The sequence below is a fragment of the Chenopodium quinoa genome, unplaced genomic scaffold (genome assembly GCF_001683475.1).
Source record: "Chenopodium quinoa cultivar QQ74 unplaced genomic scaffold, ASM168347v1, whole genome shotgun sequence".
NCBI lineage: Eukaryota > Viridiplantae > Streptophyta > Magnoliopsida > Caryophyllales > Amaranthaceae > Chenopodium > Chenopodium quinoa.
Window position 1 is genome coordinate 815,393 of NW_018743920.1, and position 19,015 is coordinate 834,407.

At 41.6% G+C, this 19,015-nt stretch overlaps 1 protein-coding gene across 1 annotated transcript; it reads right to left on the reverse strand.

Moving 5' to 3' along the window:
- Positions 1-68: 68 nt before the first annotated feature.
- On the reverse strand, positions 69-3,240 carry LOC110687798 (DEAD-box ATP-dependent RNA helicase 41-like). The gene is made up of 2 exons (XM_021864438.1): positions 2,899-3,240; positions 69-2,506 (listed from the first exon to the last, which is right to left on the reverse strand). Exons 1-2 carry the CDS (start codon positions 2,966-2,968, stop codon positions 957-959), a joined length of 1,620 nt encoding a protein of 539 aa, XP_021720130.1. The 5' UTR covers positions 2,969-3,240; the 3' UTR covers positions 69-956.
- Between the last annotated feature and the right edge of the window lie 15,775 nt (positions 3,241-19,015).

Sequence of the window (19,015 nt, forward strand, 5' to 3'; positions counted from 1 at the left end):
TATGTGGTAGCTGTTGCAAGCACCAGCAATATCATGCTCTCTTTATAAACATAACTAGCAGGAGGGTATGGTCTAAGGTCGCTGTGTCAATGATAGCTCAAGGCATTAAATGTTAGTTAAACAATCTTAACATTACCTACATTGCCATGAGCCCATGACCAAGCAAATAGCTGAAACTAGACAAAAAGACATAAGCTCTCAAAACTAACAGAAAGAAATCAACTACAAATTTCTTGCCAACATTCAAATCTGCTGATAGCTACCGGAAACCACAAGGTTGATGACGATGAAGATTGCTTCCATTTAAGGATTCTTCATCGAACTTCAAAGCAGCAATTCTTTGGACACCTAAATGATTTATGAAGCACTAACATCTTCTTCAAGTATTATCAATGGCTGTTAGGGACCCATCAAGCCTTGCAATTCACATCCAAAATTGTCTACAGACCATCTTACTGATACATAGCACTCACATAAAAAAATCCATTGATTTTGAGGCTCACAAGTCACAACAGCCCTGATAAAAATTACTCCGTATAATTAAAGTCTAACAAAGCAGTGGCATTTATGCGCTGCATCTCCATCTTGACCCACTCCAGGAAAGAGTGAAAGGCAGATGCTTGACCAGCAATCATCAACTTTGTCTCCCTGGTTCGCCACAATCAGCTTCGAATCTCAGATTTCACAAAGAATAGCCTAATGGCATGCACCCCAAAGGGGAAATGACTTCTATAATATGGAGTACGTCAAATTGAGTACTGGAGCTCAAAGGTAGAAGCCATACTTGCAGTATCTTCATTGCAACATTGCATTTCTGGAACTCCCAAATTTTAGAGTACCACATTGATGTACCTCTGGCCAGGCGATGGACAACTATTTATCTCAGCCACCAAGATCATTGAATGTTGCCAAATAAGACCTTTGGAACATACAGTGTAAGACCAAATATGGATATTTCAACCACCATGTTTCCTTTTCTTTTGGTTCATGCTAATGGAAACAGGACACGCTGTGTACTTTGAATTGGCAAGCTCCCTTGGGACAACAGTTCCAGCTGATTTCAACACATCAACAATTTCTGGGAACAATTTCTTGTTTTCCTCATTTATGAACACAAATGCATTCCCTTCCCCTCCGTGTCGCGAGGCCCTGCCTATCAAGTGGACATACTCCTTGATTGAATTTGGCAAGTCAAACACTATGACCTGCCTCACACTCACGAGATCCACCCCACGGCCCAATAACCCAGTTGCTACTAGCACAGATACCTCACCCATTAGAAAACTTCTTATAATCTTTCTCCTTTCACTCATGGATTTCTCCCCATGGATGGAGAGAGCTTTGATCTTAGTCGTAACGCTGATTGCCTCAGCTAAGAGATCTGCACCCAGCCTTGAAGCCACAAATACAACCACTGGGGGCCTGAAATGCTGCTTGCTCATCAATATGTCAAAAAGCTTTTGCTTTTTGTGTTTTGATTCCACCCATATAGCTATCTGCTTTACAGCAACGTTTGGCTTATTTGGCTTTCCAACAAAGACAATCGCCAAGGCCTTTGCCATTGAGTGTGCCGTCTTCTCAACTTCAGCAGACATTGTAGCAGAAAACATCAGAACCTGGGGGCATGAAAGAGCCCTAAAGAGCTCCATAACCTGATCACGGAAGCCTCTCTGAAGCATACAGTCTACTTCATCAACCACGAAGATAGATATACTATCCAGTTCCATATCATGCTTAGTAAGCAGATCAATCAGCCTTCCCGGTGTTCCTACAATCAGTTCAACACCTTGTTGAATGCGGTAAACCTGACCGGCCATAGCATCACCACCAATCACAAGTGCAGTCTTAAAAGGCAAACCTTGTCCAAGCAGCTTTGCTTCTTCCTCAACTTGTACACACAGCTCCCTAGTCGGAGTAAGAACCATTGCCAACGGCTTCTTCTCAGTCAACCGATCACATGAAGAATTCACACAACTAGCAATAATTGGAATCAAATACGATGCAGTTTTCCCAGAACCTGTCTCAGCAGAAACAAGAAGGCTACTGCCATCCAATGCAGCAGGTATCGCTTGCATTTGTACCGGTGTCGGGACTTCATACCCAACAGATTCAATGTTCTGAAGTAACTTCACCGGAAGATTACACGACGAAAATGACAAAACAGGTGGAGGGACAGAGCCACACTTAACAGAAACATCAAGTCTTTCTCTCAGCACTGTAGTCTGTTTATCAGACAGACCACAAGAGCTCAGCCCATTTTCGGACCCCGAACCTTTAACATAGATGCACTCATCAGCAACAGGCAATCGTATTGGATTTGGCACAGGAAGAGTGGAGGGCAACTTTGCCTTGGCAATCCTTTCCAGAAGGTTCTTCTTACATTCCAAGCTGCAAACATCATCATCTGTCTCATCACAAATGTACTCCCCATACCGGCCACAAATCACACAACGAGGTTCCCCTGGTTCTGCTTCTCTTTGATCCCAACATCTTACTTTCACTTCATCTATAAAAATCTCAATCAGATTGTGATAAAATAACCACAAATTTCATTTAAACTACTCCACAAATTACCAAAAATCTAATCTTAACTGAGTTTTGTGGTTAAATTACTAGAAAATCCATCAAAATTACTTCACGTTTAACCAGAATTTATCTAATATACTCGGTTTTATGAACATTTATCTAAATTACTCAACAAATTTCCAGAAATTTATCTAAAATACTTAGTTTTGTGGTCGAATTCCAGAATAATCATCTAAATTACTCCACAAATTGTAATAATCAATAAACTCTTAGTTTTATCAATGGAGATTAATCAAATTCCAGCAAAAATTCACAAAACAGGAAAACATGATTCTTGTGAGAAACATGAATAATTCATAATAAATCATTTACCTGAATCGTCATCATCATCATTTCTAATATTAGGGTTTGTACATTCCGATTGATGATTCGTCAAATTCATAGCTGGAAATTCGAATCATGAATTCTCTCACTTCCCATTCATTCGAATTCGGCAACTACTGAATTTGAATCTGTGGCAGCTTGGCAAGCAGGTAGTATGATGGGTTGATTGAGCTGAGTATCAATTAGAAAACGACTCGACCCGTAAAGTGTATATTTAACCAAAATGGGCAAATTATTGTGATCCGAAACCCGACTTTATCCGTAACGACCCACACAAACATGAGTACTCCATATATGGAGCATTATATTGGGCGTGTTTTACAACAGCTTTGAAATACTTGTACAAGTCTTTTTTTTTTTTTTTTTTTTTTTGAATAGTCTACAAGTCTTACCTTCTACATTAATTCGCTTGTATATCTGTCCTTTTTTTATTTGTGCTAGTTTTCTTCTAAATAAAATTTAAAATTTGCTTCATACTTTGGCTATTTTCAATTCACATCATATAATTTGATCTGAATTTTTTTTATTTGATTTGATTTCTAACTTAACCTTTTTTTTTTTAGTTTGAAAATATATATTAAGTTGATTTCCACAAATTTATTTATTTATTTATTTTTAATACGAAGTATGAATCACTAAATAGTGCAATATTTGGAGGTGTTGCAACTAAATAAAACCAATAAAAGTAAAACACGATCAAATCATTCATAATTGAGATAATTGACCAAATGGTATAAATACAAAACCCTAGGTCGGTAAATACTGTATACAAGTGTAATATAATTTTGCAGAGTGGCAATACCACAAATTAAATTGATACTCCCTCCGTCTCAAATTAGTCGCAACGTTTTGACTTTTTGCACTATTCTCACATCTCACTTTGACCATCTTTTTTAGCCATTATATGAAAGTCAATGTAATCATGTAAGATGTTGTTGAGTCTATTTTAATATATAGTTTCTTAATATAATTTTTTTTATAGCTTATATAAGTATATAATAAAAGATATTGATGTTCAAACATGTGTATCGACAAACATATCTAATAAACTGGGACAGTGAGAATACACTATAATATTTGCAAATTTAAATCAAAAGGTCATGCTTAAGAGGACGTACACACGCAAGGTCGTCATACACATGCATGTTTTGATTCATCAAAATTTCATTATTTCAAAACACATATAGTAGTACGTTCATTATCTCACTGGTTTTGTTATAAAGCTTAGCTAGGCAGCGCCTTTCAATGGCGAGTAATGTAGCTAGCTCGATCGATCAGTTGCCCCTTTTGCACCCATTAATTGCCGAGCAACCACGCATGTACGGGTTAGCCTGGCTATCGTTTAGCTTTGCGTTTGGGTCTGCCTGGCAGTCCGGAGGTGGATTCGCGCTTTTACATGGATCTATATTAATGTAATTTGCATTATTAGCCTCTAATTGTGTATTTGGAAGGAAATGGCTATTTGTTAACAGCACCATGCTGATAATCAAACCTAGATACATCGCGATTATTGGCTTCATTTTCTTCTTTGGTAACGAAATTAGAGAGTGAGATTCAAGTAAGTTTGTATTTTCTCAACTTAATCTTTGAAAATTATTTTATGGAACCATTATCTATTGTTTGGGTCCAATTTAGTCCAATTGGGCCTAGATATTAAATGATCCAATTAAAAGCCCAAGGTCAAGGTTCAACTCTCCAATTGTGCTAAAGTCAAAGGTCAGCCCACAAAGCAAGCCAATTGGGCTAAGGCCCAACCTCTCCATGTATGATGAGGTATAAAAGCCATCAATATTGATACATTCATATGTTCATTGATATGTTCATTGATAGGTTCATTCATATGTTCATTCATATATTCTGATATATTCCATTAAAGCCTCAAGCAACAAACTCTCTTGCATAGTGTCCTCTTCTTACATATTGTACTGACTTTAGCATCGGAGGGGCCTTCCTCGGCAACACCCCCGAGGCTAGTTTACGTGTGTTTACTGTGCAGGAAACCTTCGGCCCAACATAACTTGGACCGAATCCAGCCTTCTCCATTTCAGCGGACCTTCGGCAAGGTCCCATTGTTTTCACCCAAAACAATTTGGCGCCGTCTGTGGGGAAGACTTTCAAAAATCTTTAAGCCAAATTCCTAACCAAGATCATCTTGCAATTATCTTAGCAGCAATGGCTAAGAACCGCAAGAGCAAAAGCCTCCGTCAAGGAGCGGGCGAAAAGCCTAAAACCCCTACACCATCACCCTCGCCGGACCGGAACTCTCCCAAGGGTGCCGGCTCGGGGGGAGGATCATACAAGGAGGATTCCCTATCTCCCGTAATTCATGACTCTCATTATAGGCCGAGTCACTCTCGGTCTAGCAGGGGTGAGTCCGATCATAGGACACATTCAGTGTCCCAAAGCCAACCATCGGCTGCGCGCCCTCATTCCCACACTCGGCCGAGGACCCCTTTGACGGGGCCCAGCTCGGAAGAGGTGGCAAGAGCGCTGACAGTACTCATGGAGGCGATGAGGGCACAAAATATGCCACCACCTCGTGATCGAACTCCTCCGCATACCCGGCATCAGCGGAGGAAGTTAGACCATGATGGTGGGAAGCTTCCTTCCTTCCGGGAACTGGAAGAGTGGGAGGAGGATTCCTGGAAAAATGAAAAACAGAGGAAAAAGAACCCTCAATTTTTAAAAGGATCCTCATCCTCAAGACCAAAAGCGCATAAGAGCAGCAGCTCAGCTTCTCGGCCAGAATCTACTCACCGAGAACAACCTGAGACTGTTCGCCGAAGAGTCCTCGACCGACTCGGCGGCAAGGAACCGAGCGTGCACAGTCGCCTCTCGTTCCCTGCGGCCGAGGCCCAGACTTCCTAGCTAGGGACGAAAACCACTCCTACCTCTCTAAGAGGGCGGAGCGCGGTCCCTTCGGTCAGGAACAAGGGCAAGGCCGTTATGCTACCCGCCAGTTCACCATTCGAGCAATGGATACTGGACCAACAGACTGAAACAGTTGAGTTGGCCGAAGGAGACGGTGAGAAATGCGTAACAATCGGGATGGACCTTGATCCGAACACCCGTTGTGAACTTATTCAGCTCCTTCGGGACAACAGAGATGTGTTTGCTTTCTCGGCAGCTGATATGCCCGGGATAAGTTCAGACCTCATCTCCCATAAGCTTAATGTTGACCCGACGTGTCGACCAGTTAAGCAAAAGAAGCGGAATTACTCCGCCAATAAGAACCGAGACATCGCAGCCGAGGTCAAAAAATTATTGGAGGCAGGATTCATCGAACCTTGCCAATATCCAGAATGGCTGGCAAATGTGGTGATGGTTCAGAAGCCCAATGGTACCTGGAGGATGTGCGTTGACTTCACGGACCTAAATAAGGCTTGTCCAAAGGATTTCTATCCCTTGCCGAGGATCGATCAGCTAGTCGATTCGACAAGTGGCCATGCCTTGCTTAGTTTCATGGACGCATTCTCGGGGTATCATCAGATCTTTATGCACCCCGACGATCGAGCAAAGACAGCATTCGTCACGAACGCTGGGGTGTACAATTACAAAATGATGCCCTTCGGATTGAAAAATGCGGGGGCAACCTATCAAAGGCTGGTGGATCAAGTTTTCGCCGATCAAAAGGGCCGAAACATGGAAGTCTATGTTGACGATTCGATCGTCAAAAGCAAAAAACTAGAGGACCATGTAAAGGACCTGGCAGAAACTTTCGCCACCTTGAGAAAGCATCAAATGAAGCTGAATCCAAAGAAGTGTGTCTTCGGCGTGAAGTCAGGGAAATTCCTTGGGTTCATGGTCAGCAAAAGGGGGATTGATGCCAATCCCTCTAAAGTCAAAGCGGCACTCGACCTTCCTGAGCCGAAAACGAAGCGGGATGTTCAGCGGCTCACCGGAAGAATGGCAGCCCTCTCGAGGTTCATTTCCAGAGCTTCGGATAAGGGGTTACCTTTCTTCAAAGCCCTGAAACTCCCGAAAACAAAAGAGCTCGTTTGGGAGGAAGAGCAAAAAGACGCCTTTAAACAGCTTCGGGAGCATCTGGCTGAACTCCCAACGCTGGCTAGCCCAGCTAAAGGAGAAACTTTATACCTATATGTGGCCGTTAGCCCTGCCACTATCAGCGCAGTATTGCTGAAGGAAGAGAGTAAAAGTCAGCAACCGATCTACTTCGTCAGTCATACACTGACGGATGCTGAGACTCGCTATCCACTACTCGAGAAAGTTGCTTTCGCAGTAGTAGTAGCTGCTCGGAAGCTGAGGCCCTATTTTGATTGCCATCAGATAGTGGTCTTAACTGATCAGCCGTTGGAAAAAGTTCTCGGCAAGGTTGAAAAATCTGGTAGGCTAGCCAAGTGGGCTTTTGAGCTCACCGAATTCAGCATCAGCTACCGTCCGAGGGCTGCCATTAAGGCTCAAGCTCTAGCGGATTTCCTGGCCGAATGCTCATACCAAGAAGCGCTAGACAGTGAAAAGAAAGTTTGGACCGTGTTTACGGATGGATCTTCCACCGAAAACGGTTCAGGGGCAGGAGTAGTGATAACTTCTCCCGAAGGCAAATCCTTTGAGTATGCACTAAAGTTTTCTTTTAAGGCCTCGAACAATGAAGCCGAGTATGAGGCAGCAATCGCCGGCCTAGAATTATGCATCTCCCTGGAAGCCGATCATGTCTGCTTAAAAACAGACTCTCAGCTAGTTGCATATCAGATCAGTGGCAGCTACGAGGCCAAAGAGCCCTCCATGATAGCTTATCTTGCCAAGATCAAGTCAGTCATTGCAGAGCTGAAAACTTTTGAGGTTCAGCTGATCCCAAGGGGTCAGAATACTCAAGCCGATGCACTCTCCAAACTTGCTAGTTCATCTTTTACCGAGCTGAACAGATCTGTATATGTAGAAGTGCGTCGAGAGAGAAGTGTCGACGAAGCACCTGAAGTGTGCTGCGCTGACCCAGAGCCAAGTTGGATGGACCCCATCCTAGCTTTCAAGCTTCGGGGAGAAACTCCTGAAGATAAAGCTTTGGCCTCCAAGATGAAGAGAACCAGCTCTAGGTTCATTGTCTTCAGGGGGGAACTTCTGAAAAAGTCCTTCTCAGCCCCGTTGCTGAAATGCGTGGGACCAACAGATGCAGATTATATCCTACGGGAGATTCACCTCGGCTTCTGTGGGAACCACATTGGGGGAAGAACCTTAGCCCACAAGGCATTGAGGGCCGGATATTACTGGCCCACCATGATCGCAGATGCTAAGGAGCTGGTTCGGAAATGCGAAAAATGTCAAAAATACGCTCCAGTTATCCATCAGCCAGCAAGGGATCTTCAGCCGATCCTTAATCCACTCCCGTTTGCCCAATGGGGACTGGATATACTGGGACCATTTCCAGAGGCTGTGTACCAGAAAAAATGGCTGATAGTTGGTGTCGACTACTTCAGTAAATGGATCGAGGCCGAAGCAGCCTCGAATATTACAGAGCAAACTGTCAGAAAATTTATCTGGCAGAATATCATCACTCGATTTGGCATCCCGAGAGTATTTGTCTTCGATCATGGGAGGCAATTCGATAACTTGCCGCTGAAGCGGTATACAGATCAGTTCGGCATCAAACTGGCATATTCAGCGGTATGCCACCCGCAAAATAACGGACAAGCCGAAGCTGCAAATAAACAGATCCTAAATGCCCTCAAGAAGAGGGTGGAAGATCAAAAGTCCAAGTGGCTGGAGGAGCTCCCTGGAACCCTTTGGTCCCTTCGGACAACTGAAAAAGAGGCAACAGGCCACTCACCTTTTGAACTGGTGTATGGTGCCGAAGCAGTCCTTCCAGTGGAAATTGGCTCTGAGAGCCTTCGAGTGCACCACTTCTCGGCTGAGAATGAGCGACTGATGAGGGAATCTCTCGATTTCCTCGACGAAGTAAGAGACTCAGCCCGAGACAGAATGGCCGCCTATAGGCAGAGAATCAGCAAGTTTTATAACCGAAGGGTCCATGCAAGGCCTCTCAAAATTGGAGACCTTGTCCTTCGGAATGCTGCTGCAGTTCAGAAAGGCCGAATCCATGGGAAACTCTCAGCTGCATGGGAAGGACCTTATGAAATTTATGATGAGCTTCAGCCAGGGACATACCGACTTCGGCAGTTGGATGGAACTGAGTTGAAAAATCACTGGAACGCTGATGTACTGAAAAAATACCATGTGTAAACCCTTCGGGGCAGAACAATCTTTGTAAGTACATTTTGAAAGGCCTTGGAGCCGCCATTTATATAAATGTTTACAACTTTTTATCCTTTCAAAATTTTCTTTGTTCTATCTACTCTTTAAGGGTTTTTTATTCAGCCTCGTCTGAAACCTTCGCCTTCGGGTAACTGGGTTTCAGATTGCTGACAAAACTCGTCTTTTTAAAGAACACTGGTCTTTCAGCTGAAGTCAAACTTCAGTAAGACTTGTTCTCCAAAGACATGAGTCCATGGACAATTCTGGGATATTGCCTTAACTGAGCCTTGTATCCCAGAAAGCTAATATCCGAAGCATTGCCTTCAGTTGGCCCTGTGTTTCGGATATCCAACTTTCAGATGAAGTCAATCTTCAGTAAGACTTGTATCCCAGAAGCATTGCCTTCAGTTGGCCCTGTGTTTCGGATACCCATTTTGAAGAAGTGAAGAAATTGCTTATTCAGCTGAAGTCATACTTCAATTTCTGGGGGGGGGGGCAAGAAGCACTCTCAGTGCAAGTATGTTCGGCAGAATTGAAGTATGTTCGGCAGAATTGAAGAAACAGAAACAGTAAAGCATTCAAAAACAAAGCAACTGAAGAAAAGAGCATCAGATTAATAATTCATGCTCAGAAATTGAGCTACAAGTTCAATTAAACTGTATCGGCAGCCGCCCACAAGCGGAAAATAACAGCTGCCGAAATACGTACATAAGCAAAAAAAATAAACTGTTGTACGACAAGGCAAGCTGAAGCAAAAAAACAAGGCAAAAAATTCAGAAAGCGGCAAGTCTAAAGTTAAGCGCATGATGAACCGCAAGATTCTGAAGACGACTGCCCGAGTTCCTATGCTTCAGCCTGAGGATCAGACTGATCAGCGTTGAGCCCCATGGTGGCCTCAGCCCCAGCAGCAGAAGAAGCGGGCTTTGCACTCTGCCGAGCCTCCCTTTCCCTCTGTTCAGCTTCCAACTCCATTCTCTCAGCTTCCTCTTCGGCTTCCTCAGCCTTAAGAATTTCAGCTTCGACTGGAGTTGCATACTTCATATGAGGGTCTTCGGGATTCTGGACCCATTCAGCACATTTAGACCAGTCCAGCTTCGGTTCAGCATGAAGGCAGACTCTTCGGCATACTCTGAACCCGTTTCTGAAACCCATCTCATATTCCTCTTGGGTATAGACACGGACTTTGAGTAGAGCCTCAGCATCAGCCAGCTTCTTCTGGGTCTCCTCCAAGTCTTCCTTGGATTTCTTCAGCTCATCAGCGAGCTTGGAGGAGGAACCTTTCAGCTCATTCAGCTCCTGCTGAACTTGGGAAGCCTTTGTCTGAGCCTGGGCCACTTCAACTTTTTTGGTCATCAGTTGATCCTCAGCCTCATGGAGTTTATCTCTCTGAGCTTCGGCAGCAGCAGCAGCCTCTGAGAGTTGGACATCTTTGGCCTGGAGCAGCTCTTCAGCAGCCATTCGGCTGGCTTCAAGAGCTTCTAGACGTTGCTGCACTTCAGCTTGTGCAGCAGCTCCTTCCTGAATACGGCTCTCAACAGCAGCCTTGAATTTGGAGACGTCCACTCCCATATGCTCCTGGAGGAATTTTTCCCCTTCCATCAGTGGGGGAAAAACTTCCTTCTCCATAGCGTCGCAGAAGGTTTTGAGGGCTTCAGCAGCTCTTTTCTCGTACTCCTCACCCTTCTGCTGCTTCTCTTCAGCTGCTGCTTGCTTCAGCTTAGCAAGCTTTAATTCCTCTTCAGCTACCTTCTTGTCGTGCACAGCAGCGTCTACCCTATCTTGTAGGGTATCTATCAGCTCTACAGTGAGAGTCTGATTGTGCACGAACTGAAAGCATGAAGACAAAAAAAAAAATAATAAATAAAAAAAAATATATATTTATAATAATAAAAATAGAGCTGAAATTCAGAAGAAATGAAGACAAGGAAAATTACCTGCATCATCAGCAGTTGGTTAGACCTGGCTGGGTCAGGAACTGATCTGCTGGATTCGCCCATCCCAGCAGTGGCCTTCAGCGACCAGATCCTTGCCCTATCTACTTCGGACATGCCAGCAAAATCGCCGAAGTAGGCTGCAGCTCCTTCTCGGTTCTGACCCCATATGAGGTCCCAGATGTGGTCTGGGATTGGAATTCGGGGGGCCGAGAAACCCATTTCTCCAGATTGCAGAGTCTGGAAGGAAGGGAAGGATGACGATGAAGCTTGATTAGCTTTGGATGGCTCAGCATCATCCTTCTCAGAGGAGTCAATTACTATGACCTCCTCTTCTTCAGGGGTGAGGACGAAAGCCTCAACCTCTCTTGCGATGTCTGCCGTGAAGCCCTCAGCACTGGACATCACGGCATCCTTGTTTTCGTGCTCAGCAGCACTCTCCTTAATTTCTTCTTGGACCGCTCCCTTAGATTCGGGAGTTCTCTGATCCACCTCCATCTCAGGAGGTGGCGGAGGGGTCTTTTGAGGTGATTGGGGTGGTGGCCGGGGAACCCTCGGCGATCCATTGCCTTCCTCGGGTTCCCTTATTGCAACGCCGATGGTCATCGGCCTCCGCTGAAAGTCATGAGGGCCGATGATGGCCATCCTTCGGCGCCTTTTCAGAAGGGGCTGCTCGTCCATATCTGAGTCTGAAGACTCTCCTTGTATTTGGTCTTCGGGACGAACAGGAGCTTTCCCTTCTCTATGTCTGTTACTCTCTTCAGACTGTAACAGACAGGGGGGAGGAAGAATGTGAGTAAAAAAAAAAAAAAAAAAAAAGAAAAGAAAAAAGAAAGACAAAGTTAAGTCTGAAAGCTCACCGAGGTCTTCAGCAAAGTCTCGTCTTCTTCAGCTGCTCTAGCTGCAGCTTCTGCTTCAGCAGCTCTGGAGGACCCTTCTCCTCCTTCGCAAGCTTCGAGAACCCGTGCAACCTCTTCGGCTGTACGGGCAGCTTCAGCTTCTTCGTCCAGCAGCTGAAACCAGGGGTCTCTCTTCTTCCACCAAGGCTTCTGCCTCTGATACAGAGCAACAGCCTCAATTTGGAAGTGGGAAGAGTCTAGATGAACTTCCCTATGCCTCGGCTCAGTGATAGACGGGGCCCGTTCAGTTACAACTCGTTCTCGGTTGACACCAAGACGAGCGTAGTTAATGCCAACGTTGGTCTCGTCCCGCTCTGAAAAAGGAAAGGGGAAAGGTTAGTTCAGATAGGTTGGCACAGCATAAAAAAGCGAAGCGAGAGAAGAAAAAGAGATAGTTAAAAAGCCTCGGCCCCAACCGAAGAAGCTTACCATCCTTAAACTTTCGGCTGAGGCCAACAGCTGCTAGCATGTTCTCTTGGAAAACGTAATGCGTATCGGGGAGCCAAGTCTCCGGGATATGCTGCATTCGGCCACTGCCCCCCGGTTCGGCAGCTTGCCGAAGATATGTTGCTGATCAAGGTTCAGATCCGCCTCGTTATCTGCGGGGGGACCTAGACTTCCCATTTCGGGATCAGGCTCAGCGAGGTACCGGGGAGCGCTGAAGACGCAAGGGTGGCCCGGATCTGTGGGTGCCCTAACCCAAATCCATTGACCTCTCCAGTCCTTGTCTGAAGAGTCGTTTGGCCACATGGTTAGGTATTGGGGCCGGGACTCAATCCGGTACCACCCAGAACCATGGCTTCCGTGCCCACTTTGAATATTTGGCACTAGCCGATGGAGCTTTTTGAAGCAGTGCAGGTTCGGCACATACTTGAAGAACTTGCAGACCCATAAGTATGTCATCACCCTTCGGATGCTGGTGGGAGTTAACTGACATAGAGAGATGTTGTAATGGATCAGCAAGTCTCGGACGAATACGTCCAAAGGGAACCTCAGCCCGTACTGAAGCTGTCTTGTGTACACCCCCACATACCCCGGGGGTGGACGATGGATTCTATCGGATGCCGAGGGCATTCGGCACCAATACCCATCAGCTTCAAAAATGCCGTAATGCAACTCAATTTGCTCGGCAAATCGATATTGATCGGCATTCTCCACCCACCATGGGTAGGGGCGGTTCTTTATCATGGCCGAAGCAACTTCGGCATTCTCCCATTCTGAAAACCCGGGGAGGATATCCCAAAGGACAGCGGGAACTTCATCATCCCGTCCAGAAGCGCTCGGCTCCTCCGTTCTCTGAGGAGGAGCCGAGGAAAGGGGAGTCGCCCTAATCCCTTCAGCAGGGTCAGACTCTGGCCTTTGTCCATTCCAGGTCCCAATCCTGTTCCTAGGATCGGGAATCGGCCTTGCTCTTCTTGGAGCACGGGCTCTACCTCTAACTCCTCTTGCCATTGATTATTTCGAAGAAAAAAGTCGAAAGAAAAGGGGAAGGAGTTCGAATTCGAAGAAAAATAAACTGAAATCAAAGGAATTTACCTTAATCTGAAGCGAAAGTTGCCGATTTACGAGTTCGTAGTGGCAAGTCTCAGTTTCTAAGCTTAATGCTCGGGGAATTTGCGAAGTTTTGATGCGGGTTCTTGGTTTCTCTCTCGAGAATTCTGGGTTTGTGTTGGTGAATAAGTGAGGAGAGATGACGCGCCTCTGTTTATATCTCCAGGAATGGGATACGAGGAGTCTGCGTTTTAATTTCTCTTAAATACTCCACTAAGTAACCGTTAAACACATGATCTTGTGATTAAACTGCCCATTATCCGTCCAACTTCCACAATCATCCGCCTTAACCGTTGTTATCTCATTAATTACGGTTTAAATTCAAATTTTTGGATTAATTAAATCATTTACTTCCCTCCTTTTCTGAATTAAATCAAACCCGACCCGTCATCCTTCCAAATCGGGTCTGGGGGGCAAGTTGTTTGGGTCCAATTTAGTCCAATTGGGCCTAGATATTAAATGATCCAATTAAAAGCCCAAGGTCAAGGTTCAACTCTCCAATTGTGCTAAAGTCAAAGGTCAGCCCACAAAGCAAGCCAATTAGGCTAAGGCCTAACCTCTCCATGTATGATGAGGTATAAAAGCCATCAATATTGATACATTCATATGTTCATTGATATGTTCATTGATAGGTTCATTCATATGTTCATTCATATATTCTGATATATTCCATTAAAGCCTCAAGCAACAAACTCTCTTGCATAGTGTCCTCTTCTTACATATTGTACTGACTTTAGCATCGGAGGGGCCTTCCTCGGCAACACCCCCGAGGCTAGTTTACGTGTGTTTACTGTGCAGGAAACCTTCGGCCCAACATAACTTGGACCGAATCCAGCCTTCTCCGTTTCAGCGGACCTTCGGCAAGGTCCCATTGTTTTCACCCGAAACATCTATCAAATTATCTATTTATAAAATTTATGTTTTTTTATTAGGTCATGGAATGATTGTAATAAGAGGTTTACAATGGTTGGTTTTTAACCACCAACGTTTTGAAAGGTCAAAATTTACAATGATGGACTTGCTATTTTTAATTTATTGGTACAAAATGAAGGTTTGTAAATTCCTAATCAATCCATTAGCTAGGATTAGAAAGAGATGTTGTAAATTGTACGTAAAACGTACCTACATGAAATCAATAATGTTAATTTTAGAGAAATAATATACCACACACCTTTTTTTTAATGGAAGAGTTTGGCAAACTTTTCTTTCTAAGTTAAGGAAAGGAGGACTTTGACCATATCTCAACCCTTGTGGTTTATTTGATCCGGTTTTTGTAATGTGGACCAAATACTAAAAGGTGGTGGGTAAGGTAAGAGAATCCCACCTTCAAGTTTCCTTATTTGGTAAGATTTAAACCGGCCTAGATTGACCTTTAGGGTCTAAGATATGTATCTTATCAATAGAGTCCAGCCTTGGTTGATAATTAGACCACGAAAACCAAATACAACTCTCCTAAAACCTAGTAACTTGCCAAATTTGTCATGCATGATGCATACATATATATCACAATATTCCCAAATCCCAATAGATAGAGTGAAACTCCCATTACATGGAGAAATTACAATGTATTGATTTTAATTAATCTGTGAGGGTATTTATCATACTTGTAATTAATGAGCGGGGTGTTACCTATTAGTAATTGTAATTAAAAATGAACTATATATATAAAGCAGTAACCAATTTTGAAAAATTCTCAAATCATAAATGACACGTAAAAGTAGGAAACTAAAAAATGATACACGTAATTAAAATCATGCAGTATATCTAAATTTGTGATTGAAATACAAGAAAATTAATAAAGATCATAGAATCAAAATTATCAAAACTAAAAGTATTTAACTTAATATCAAAGATTTCCACAAACATTGAGAGTGAGGGGTAGCTCAGTTGGTAAGAGCTTTCCTCCCGATTCCAGGTGATCCTGAGATCAATTCTCATCCCCGCCCTAAATGGCTCATATGAACCAAAAAAAAAAAAAAAGATTTCCCCAAACATTCCTTTAGCCGTTAATCCATTATCACAAATTTAATTGACCTCCTGTCCTATGTTACTGTATATAAATGAAAAAAAAATTCAATTAAATAAGAAGATAATAACAATATCTTATGAAAATTCTAGAGATAGAAGATAAGTAGAAAATCTACCAAAATATATCCTATTTTACATAATATTTTGCTGCCTAATGAATACAAGTTAAGCTTGAGCACTATCAAATTTTGCCCATTTAAAATAGGTTTCCATCGGATTATTAAAAGATGAAATCAAAAGAAATTGCTACTTAAAATTACGAATTGAATAGACAAAAACATGTTTCAAAATATAGATTACCCCTAAGAGTTTTACATTAGTGACAGTATATATGACTGCCTCCAAAAGTTATTTTTCATATTATTGAATGAGATTAGGTTGCCTCTAAAATATCTATTTTAGCAAAAGTCGGATATTCATTGAATAAACATTTATATTATATTATTATTTGTTAAGGTAGTGAATCCTTAGTGAAAACAATTTATAGAGATTGAGAAGTATTAATAGGGAAATATAAAAGCCAAGATAAATGGTAGAATAATAGTAATATATATATATATATATATATATATATATATATATATATATATATATATATATATATATATATACACACACATATATATCCACAGACGATGAGCATCCAAAATAATCCACTATATGAAAAATAGTATAGGATAGTATCCTAAAATATTAGGAAATTTTCACTTATACTACCAGTAAACCACACGTATTTCACTTTTGCTACCGGGGAAAATTTTAATTTAATTTTACTAACATACAAAAACAAGTTTGTTAAAAATTTCTACCACTTAATGACTTAATGGAAGGGTTCCGTAAAGTTTATTAAAAGAATTAAAAAAATAATAATTTTTTTTTAAAAAAAAAAGAAAAACCCAACCACCATCCGTCAGCCACCCTCCCCTTTGCCCTGCCGGCGCCGGCGACTCCACTCCCCCTCCCTTTCCTCCACCTACGCAGCCTTTCCCCATCCCTTATCCCCTTCTCGCTTCCCCAACCCCCATCCCGAATCGGAAACCACCCCCCTCCCATTCGCCCCGCCAGAATCAGCCCCCCTCCCCATTCCCCCACCGGAAATAACCTCCTCCCCTTCCCCTACCCTTTTCGGCCACCCCTAACCCTAAACCTGTAACACCCCCAATTCACTAGCTAATAATAAGTAATAAATAAAGGAAATATAAACAACCTTTGAATAAAAACTGCGGAAGCATACACCTAAATCGGATGTATTACCGCCACACTCAACAATTTGTCAAGTGCTAAGGCTTACAAAATCCCAATAAACTAGGTGAGCTATTTATATAACTTTACAAACTTGTTATAACAGACTAATCGAAACACTTGATCTCCTTTAGGTACGATCACTTGACCAACCTGTTTAGACAAACTTGACTGCTCACCATTAAGGACAAATTCCAAAATAGATCGTCGCAGGGCCACCATAAGAAAAAGACATGGCCGCAAACACAAGTAGCACAACAAAACAACACACACGTCAGCAAAAAGCTGAGTAATCACCACATATCATAATATAAAGAATAATGGAATAATTAGCATTACTAACTCAATTAAACAATGTAGTTCCAAACTACATTACACATTGTACTCTGAAAATAACCTTTGTCAATTCAACCTCGAATAATAATACGATCTTTTACTCAATAAACTCATCTATCCCATAAGTGTGCCATGCTCTTTGTTCAATACCTAGCCTTGGACATGAGTAATTCGAATAAATAAACCAACAAGTATAAAAACTTGAATACTCTCAATAACCAGAAAACACCTCTAACCATGACCAATATGGGTCAAATCCCACTGTAGGGGACCATAAAAAATATATGTATATAAATAAAGATTGTACCCCATTCTTAACTCATGATCATTATCAACTTACCAACATGCCAAGGACTAAGGTAATTAACGCCGAGCCTCAAACCAAGAACAACATAATAATTCTCAACCCTTTTGATCTCATACTTGATCAAATAATCATTCACAAGCTAGTAAATAATATCTCAATAATGGCATAGGTTCCCAAATAATATAACAATTCGATTTATATATATATATATCTCAACTCTTATAGGGCAATAAAACTAATACCCAAATATAATTAACTCACAACCCAAAAACAATACTCTGCATTAATAACCCTAAAACCTCAATAATATAAAGCAATACTCCCTATAGCAACAACATTATAAACCCTAGCATAAATAACACAATCAATCGATACGACACTTAAATCAAATAATACAAGATACAACACACTAATCACATACGAGTATATATAAATCTTTATCATACAAATAACAAATCATAAAATTTACACACAATAATAGGTTGTACAATCAATTCAAACAATAATTTATAATTAAACAATTCCAAAAATTAAGATTGGTGTGATTACTAGATAATAGATTATAAACATACAACTCAAAAACAAATTAAATTTATGTGATTACATATAATAAACAATACAAACAATAATCTATAGTTATATAACTCCAAGAATTAAGATTCGTGTGATTACCTTCCGAAAACTTGAGATCGCACATTAACACATATAATGTACTCGCATAAGAAAAGGTTGATTTTTGTAAAGTAAGAGGATCATTATATGGTGGGAGTTTAATGTGTCAGAGCTCTTTTTAACAAGGATTTGTCGAACGATAAACAAGTGCTAGCAGGGAATAATCAAAGGTGTTGTATATGTAAGGAATTGAGAGGTTGAATTTGATGATTGAGACTCGTACAAAAATTGTCTTGCGTCATAGTTCTTCACCCACGGCGGCACATATGGCCATATATATATATATAGGGTTTAAGATAATTTATAAAGGATAACAAAAATAGAGTATAAGAATTTATAAAATAATTTAAAATATCTTATTTTAGTCATAAAATATATCTGATAAAATCTTAAAATATTCGGGTATTACAATCTACCCTCCTTAAAACAAGTTTCGTCTCGAAACTTAAAAGAAAACTTACTCGTAAATTTGAGAGAAAGTAAACCAAACCAAACTTTTCTTTATAATATATATATATATATATATATATATATATATATATATATATATATATATATATAGTATAGAATTATTAGGGGTAGTACATACTATTCCCCTTTAAAAAAAGAGTTCGTCCCTGAACTCAACGCTAGTCACATAAAAAACGCATAACAAACAAACAAGCAAATAGATAAACACTCTTGAAACGGCTTAACCTATATCAATTTTAATCCTAACTCTTAATTAACAGGTTCATTCCTAAACCAAACCTAATCCATAAACTACTAAACCCATTCTTTTACCTAAAACCCACTTACTTTAAGCCCAAATCTTAATCCTAGTTTTATTAAAACTAGGAAAACCAAAACCCTTATTTCCCTCTAATCTCACGTAAAAAAAAAAAAAAAAATGTTGCCCCGTACACCGTCTCCGCCACCGCAGCACCGCCCAG

Coding starts and splice junctions, on each gene's coding strand:
- LOC110687798 (XM_021864438.1), bottom strand. CDS start 2,968: ATGAATTTGACGAATCATCAATCGGAATGTACAAACCCTAATATTAGA. Junction 2,507..2,898: donor TGATGATGATGACGATTCAG/GTAAATGATTTA, acceptor AGATTTTTATAG/ATGAAGTGAAAGTAAGATGT.